General features: G+C 40.7%; 1 protein-coding gene across 2 annotated transcripts; it reads right to left on the bottom strand.

The window, feature by feature from the left end:
- Window positions 1–365: 365 nt before the first annotated feature.
- On the bottom strand, window positions 366–6,353 carry LOC139165613 (uncharacterized). Of its 2 annotated transcripts, none has more exons than XM_070748819.1 (3): window positions 6,317–6,353; window positions 3,413–4,227; window positions 366–3,132 (listed from the first exon to the last, which is right to left on the bottom strand). In XM_070748819.1, the coding sequence occupies exons 1-3, from the start codon at window positions 6,331–6,333 to the stop codon at window positions 2,522–2,524; spliced, it is 1,443 nt and encodes a 480-aa protein (XP_070604920.1). In that variant the 5' UTR covers window positions 6,334–6,353; the 3' UTR covers window positions 366–2,521. The 2 variants fall into 2 exon arrangements, with proteins under 2 accessions (XP_070604920.1, XP_070604921.1); XM_070748820.1 differs by lacking the exon at window positions 6,317–6,353 and adding an exon at window positions 5,719–5,825.
- Between the last annotated feature and the right edge of the window lie 668 nt (window positions 6,354–7,021).

Raw genomic sequence — 7,021 nt, 5'->3', positions numbered from 1 at the left:
TCAAAGGACTCCAGGCAGCTTAACAACAGAATAAAATGTTAAAAACATCTTAAGCATTAAAACAATTAAAACCCATACATAGCGTTCCATGTTGAATCTTGATGGTTACAATCTTCCCCATCCCCATCAGGCAATAGATTGATGAGAAAAAATCAGTGGACAATTTTTCTTAAGTCTAATTATCATATTACTGCTGAATAGGGTTTTTTTGGGGTGGTGGTGGTGGAGAGTGGGGGGGCACTAGAGGAATAGCACATAACTAAAGAGATGTAAAAGGAAAAGGAAGTGGACTGCATTATATTCCTCAAAAGAGCCAAATTTCTGAAAGCAATTTTGGCATCTTATTTGAAAAAAAGAAACAACAAATGTGAAGTGAAAACTTTATTTGGATTATTTGTCTGGGAGAAAAAAGACATGAATTAGTCATTTGGCAAAAAAAAATATTAAGTAATTTTTTTCCTCAGTTTTTCAAATTCAGAAAAAAATGCCCAGTTATTAATAACTTTCCCATTTATGAGGAAAGTCAAGGAGAGTCAACCTTGTGTCCTCCAGATGTTGTTGGCCTGATTCCCATTAGCCCTCACCAACAAAGCCCAAAGTAAAAGCGAGCGGTTATAACCCAAAATATCTGAAAAGAACATGCTTAACTATCCTGTGTAAATCACAAGATTGGTGTACTAAACATGGCTCCCTTATCTAAAGGATGGTAGATTAAATTTAATAATTTTACTTAATCACAATATGGTTCTCTCCCAAAAAGTGAAGAGGCTCTGCAAGTTAGGTGAAACAGCACTGTGAAGTCGACACACCCGTTAAAATGCCAAATTTACGCACTTATGCAATTACATCATTTTGTTTTGGTTTGTTATTCCCAAAATATTTGTTGGCTTTCAATTGAATTGTACAGCTTACATGTTATATTAAAGGTCAACCCCCCCCCCCCCCAAAACAAGTGATTTATCTTGGTTTGAGTTTTTTACATCTCAAAAACCTGGCGTTTTAACAGGGATGTACAGTGTTCCCTCGATTTTCGCGGGTTCGAACTTCGCGGATAGCCTATACCACGGTTTTTCAAAAAATATTAAAAAATACTTCACGGTTTTTTCCCTATACTATGGTTTTCCCCGCCCAATGACATCATACGTCATCGCCAAAGTAATAATTTTTGCAAATAAATAACAAAAAAAATAATTACTGTTAAGAAATAATTATGTTTATAAATATCAGGATCACTAAGTGTCTTATTCAATGGTGAGTACCCGTAATAAGGGTGGGTAAATGGTTGTTAAGGTAATGGGAAATGGTAATTTAGGGGTTTAAAGTGTTACGGGAAGGCTTGTGATACTGTCCATAGCCAAAAATGGTGTATTTACTTCCGCATCTCTACTTCGTGGAAATTCGACTTTCGCGGGCAGAAGTCAGATGTTTGACATTCCTAGTCATTTGCCCAAGACACCAAGCTTGCTGCTCTTAGAAACAAATGCTGACTTCAGTCCGGAGATGAGAAAGTTAGTTGGTTCCTCAAATGCTTTTGGTCATCTCTCTCAACAGCCCTGCCATAGCATGTGGTGGCAGCTTCTGATGGGAACTGGCTATTAATGTTTTCTCATCTTTAAAACAGGACAAGCGTTTCAGTCACATAGAACTCATGGGACTATAGTAAAGTGGCTTTAAGTGAGAAATTTCCTATGCTTCCTTTCTCAAAGCATTTGGCTTCATTTCAGCTTCTAAGAGCAAGAGACATGAACATGGCTTTGAGGAGCTTAGCTTGCAAACTTCCAAAAGCAGCACAATTGTATTGAAAAGTGTATGTAAAAAAATTGGGACAAAAATTTGGGCTGCCAATTGATTTATCTGGCACAGTGAAATTAGGGAGAGATAATAGCCTAATAGTAGTAGCATATCGTATTGATTTAATAACAGGATTTTTATAACACACAAAAGATTTCTCTACTCTTATCTTATATGCCAGTGAAAATGTTCATAATGATTCACAACTTTTTAAAAATGGTTTCTCTTTGAATCACCAAATGATTTAAGTCTTTTATATTATCCATCTAGAGATTAAAAAAAAAGTACCTTAGTAGAATCTATTAAAAGCCATCATATGTTCATGGCTATCCTTAAATTCCAAATACAGTGGTACCTCTACCTACAAACACCTCTACTTATGAACTTTTCTAGATAAGAACTGGGTGTTCCAAGATTTTTTTGCCTCTTCTCAAGAATCATTTTCCACTTACAAACCCGAGCCTATGAAACTGTAACCGGAGAAGGCAGGGAGAAGCCTCCGTGGGGCCTCTCTAGGAATCTCCTGGGAGGAAACAGGGCCGGAAAAGGCGGGGAGCAGCCTCCGTGGGGCCTCCCTAGGAATCTCCTGGGAGGAAACAGGGTCTCCACCCTCCCTGTGGTTTCTCCAATCACACACATATTTGCTTTTACATTGATTCCCATGGGAAATATTGCTTCTTCTTACAAACTTTTCTATTTAAGAACCTGGTCACCGAACGAATTAAGTTCGTTAAGTAGAGGTACCACTGTATACTAAATCTTCCGTTTTTATTTTCTTTGCCACTGGTTGACAGTCTTCAGCAGGCAAATCTTGTGCTTTCTGATTAGAAGTGCAATTTCCTGTTAAAGTGTTCACAGTATTGTATATTTCTGCTGGGTTTGATGGGAGGGATACACAAATTCTGGGAGAAGACACCATCATAAACTGCTCCTGGGATGCCAAAGGCACTGAAATTGCTGGTGCTCTTGCAGCAAACAATTGTGCCAGATTCTCCAAGGCAACTGTCTGCCTGTCCATGGCATCTGCTATCCTCCTGGTAGATGTCTCCATGAGAGTAATCAGTTTGTCTACGTTTTGAGCAGCCTGATTTACATGATTGGCAAGTATGACAAAATCCTCTTTATGGGAATCACATGCTCTGCTCTGTGCAAGTTCAGCAGTTTCGCTGTGTTTTGAGTGCAAATCAGACAGAACGTTTACCAGCCTGTCACCCACTTGGGAAATGGCATCTACTATGTCTGAAGCAGTTTCAGATTGTCTCCTCTGTTTCCTATTCCAGTGGTTGTTGCTTATTCTGTCAGCATCAACCAGGGATGCTCTGGAAAAAGTGCCAGATGGACCTACATTGAAAGAAAGAAATAGAAGTCATCAAGTGATCAAACACAACCCACATTTAGAATTCACTAACATTTAAACTTGGGGCAAGTCAAATTAGGAAAAGAAACAACCTCTGAACAGGTGCAAACACTAAGAAAGCAATGTCAAAACTTCTGCACTTAAATCAGTGAATTTTATGCAACATTAAATGACAGTATTTCCCTACCCACTTTAAAGAAATTAAGCACAGCTTTCCCTAATTTAGCCATCTTTCTGAAATTGATGCTAACTCCTAATGTTCACCTGAACTGATGGAATGACCATCTCCTCTTGTATTAGGGAAACTAGGTGAAGCCACATCTTCTGCAAGGCCATCTTCTCCATGAGATTCCCATTCATCACCTGGAGACTGGGCATGTGCAGTTTTGGAATCCATCTGTGCATCTTGAAAATAGCCATCAGAGTCATCTGTAGGTTCTGGGATGGATGCTTCATCATCATCAGAAACCAAGACAACACTTAGCCTTTCATTTTTTTCTTGCTCCAAGGCCAATTTTTGGACTTCACGATTCCTCCTATCTATAGATAGAGAAACTTTGGATACCACAAGGCCCTTGTGGATGCACAGGAAACTGTTCAAAGAATCAAAAAATGGCAAGGCACGTTGACCACTCACAGAAGAGTTATTTCCAGAAACAATTGCCTTGTATCCTCGCCGAAGCTCCTTGGCACGCAAGCGGCACTGCTTCATATCCCGGTCATAGCCACATTCTCGCATCTTATTAGAGATCCACTCATACTGTGCCTCATTGCGAAAGTTTGTGGCCAGTGAGGCTTGGACTTGGTCATCGCCCCAGATCTCAATGAAGGTCCGTATTTCTTCATCAGGCCAGTATGGATTACGATGGCGAACACTTTTCTTAGGAGCGAATGGCTGCATGTTCATATTCTCCCCTGGCAATGGCTGTTGATCACAAAACAAGGACTTAATCCCAACAGATGATGGACTTTTCCTTGATGTTAAGTATTTTGCTCGGAGATGGTTCAGTTCTTGCCAGTTATTCTGCAGACTTTTAAGCAAATCATAGTCACCAGCCATTTTCTTCTTTATGCCTTTGCTGTCAAAAGAGAAACCAAACATTAACATTCTACATACAGCAAATTTTACCAATTAATCTAGAGTTCCTTGTTTGGTAGGCCTGACACAATACCGCTCTATATGTTTAATATGCTGCTTTCAATGAAATGCACACAAATTTGTTTTAAAGAGCATATGTGCATCACATTTAATAGAAGACTCATTTTGCGCTCTATGGAGTTAGCTTTTATAGTGTATTCATTGCTTGAATCCAAAGAGAATTACACACATTAAAAATCTACAATTCAATAGTTTGGAGTAATTATGAGTAAGCCTGAAACTCTTTCCTGAACTGAAAGAGAAATACGATGCAATTTGACTTTTATTTATGAGAGAATTCACCTAATATTTATCCTTGATATTGTATATAATTCAAAAGTTATTCTTAAATCAAGCAAGTTGATTCTTCTTCTTCCTAATCAATGTGTTTAGGAACTGCGATTGCAATCACTGCAATTTTATCTTCGTGTAAATATGTTTAAGTTCAGTTATCAGATTCAGCAAGAAACACCACCACATAATGATATCATTGCCTTCACCCAGCCTTGCCTGCAGGCATCCAGATTTTAAAAGAATTAATGTAGATAATTAACAAGATAATAAACTCTCAAAAAGCAATTGCCTCAAAACACTACCACTAATTAAATGTGTACATTGGAGTCTTGATATAATATAGTCAAACCATAAGTAATTCTACATTTTTAAAGTTTGAGTTGGGGACTCAAAATTTCCATTCATACATTTAAAAAAAAAGAATTAGGCCTGTTGTATTCAAAATATTTTGCTCTCAATCCTTTAGCATGATGGTGTGCATGTATGAATATGAGAGATAGATAGATAGATAGATAGATATAGACAGACAGACACATGCATGCACATTTTTAAAAAACCTGCTTTTGTTCAACTTTTTATAACTCCCATTACCTAATTAAAGGGACTATGTTGACTGGAGCTGCACAAGCTTCAGCAAGCTAGTCTATAGTTATTTGAGTTCCCTTAGTAATCCCTGGTTACTTCCACTCCGGTTCCCACCAATCTAGATTGGGAATTTCCTTATGTAGAAGTTGGGAGGTTTGCAAATCTTGCATGGCAAAAATCCGAAAAGCAAAAGGATCAGGAACTTCAGGAATCTCTTCCTTTCAAAGTCCTGCTTCTGAACCAGAGGCAAAGGAGGGCAAAGAGACACTCATGATAAAAACCACCCAGCCCAGACCGTTAGCTGCCCAGGCTGGGTCCGTGATGACAAGCCTCCTCCTCTTTTCCACGGGGCACTGGAATCTAGAGATCCTGCGCGTTTTGAAAATATTATATATTTCTATAAATTATATATTAAATAAATTATACATTTATTATATATTTTATATTTAAGATATTATTTATTTATAAATAAATATCAACTCTGGGGTACCTCCGCCCTCTTCCCAAACCCCTCCATTCCCAGCAAGTCACCCCTGGTGATTCTGTTCCGTACTTTCGAAGCCGTGGGTGATCTCCTAGGCTATGAAAGCCCGGGCGGGTTCCCACGATCCCCCACGATGCTCTAACCCCGGCTCTCCCTAAAAGCTACCGCGTCCCCTCTTCCTTACAGTCGCACACACTTACTTGCAAGTTCCCGGCTCGCTCGTGGGCAAGCAAGCTTGCTGCGATTGGACCCGCGGTGGGACAAGCGTGTCATTCACCCAATGAGAGCTTCCTTGGGGGGGAGGGGGGAGGCTGGACAAAAGCGGAGGAAGAAGGCGGGGCGCCAACACTCCATCAGGAAGGTTGGGGAGAGGCAAAAAGTCAAGTCGTTGACTGACAGCCGGGCTTTCGAATCGAAAGGACGGAAGAGGAGGAAGGGCGGGGAAGAGAGACTAAAAAAAAAAAGGACTTATAAAAGAGAAACCTGCGAAATGGAATAGGTAGGTCGGGTTCAGGTGGCTGAAGGGGAAATCCACCCTCGCTGCAAGCTGGTCTTCCGAGAGGGAGGCTTGTAATTATTGCAAAAAAAAAGAGAGGGGAAATTAAAGCGCGACATAAGGCGGAGGTTCAAATAGATAAGAGAAAGCCCCCCCCGCCCTTTTCTTTACCTTGCAAAGTTAGGCATTTCTGGAAAAGAAGCAGAAAAACTGAGTTGAACTTTAAAGGTCTTCCCAGCGGACAGCGTTCACAGTTCAATCCACCTTGGCCCTGTGACCGTCAGACCTCCGGCCACTTTAGGGGAGTGGCCGAGCGCGAGTGTCCGCCCGTGGTTGTCCTCGGGATGCTGCGCTCTGGGCCGGTCTGAGTTGCTTGCTCACATCCTCCTGTCACTCCACCGGCGTGAGGTGGCCCCCTTTCCCTTCTTGTCTGGGACACAAGGCCGGACTTTACGACTTGGATATCAGTTAACTCCTAGTTTGCTTAAACGGTATACTCAAGCCACACTGCCCACGTGGCGACCATTTATGTATTTTATTCTCTCTCTCTCTCTCTCTCTCTCTCTCTCTCTCTCTCTCTCTCTCTCTCTCTCTCTGTATCTCTCTCTCTCTCTCTCTCTGTATCTCTCTCTCTCTCTCTCTCTCTCTCTCTGTATCTCTCTCTCTCTCTCTCTCTCTCATCTAATCTATCTATCCATCCATCCATCCACCCACCCATCTCAGAACAGAACAGAATACTCTTAACAGAATGTCCTACGCAGCTAGACTTACAATCCTAGGTTTAGAAAACTTGGAACAACGTCGCCTTAAACATGACTTAAGTGTAGCCCACAACAACACATGAGCACACAACAGATACAAACTTAAAGTAAACCG

The sequence above is a fragment of the Erythrolamprus reginae genome, chromosome 3 (assembly GCF_031021105.1).
Source record: "Erythrolamprus reginae isolate rEryReg1 chromosome 3, rEryReg1.hap1, whole genome shotgun sequence".
NCBI classification, from domain to species: Eukaryota; Metazoa; Chordata; class Lepidosauria; order Squamata; family Dipsadidae; genus Erythrolamprus; species Erythrolamprus reginae.
This window is presented reverse-complemented; position numbering and strand designations above follow the sequence as displayed.

Coding starts and splice junctions, on each gene's coding strand:
- LOC139165613 (XM_070748819.1), bottom strand. Junction 3,133..3,412: donor TGGTCATTCCATCAGTTCAG/GTGAACATTAGG, acceptor CTTTCAATGTAG/GTCCATCTGGCACTTTTTCC.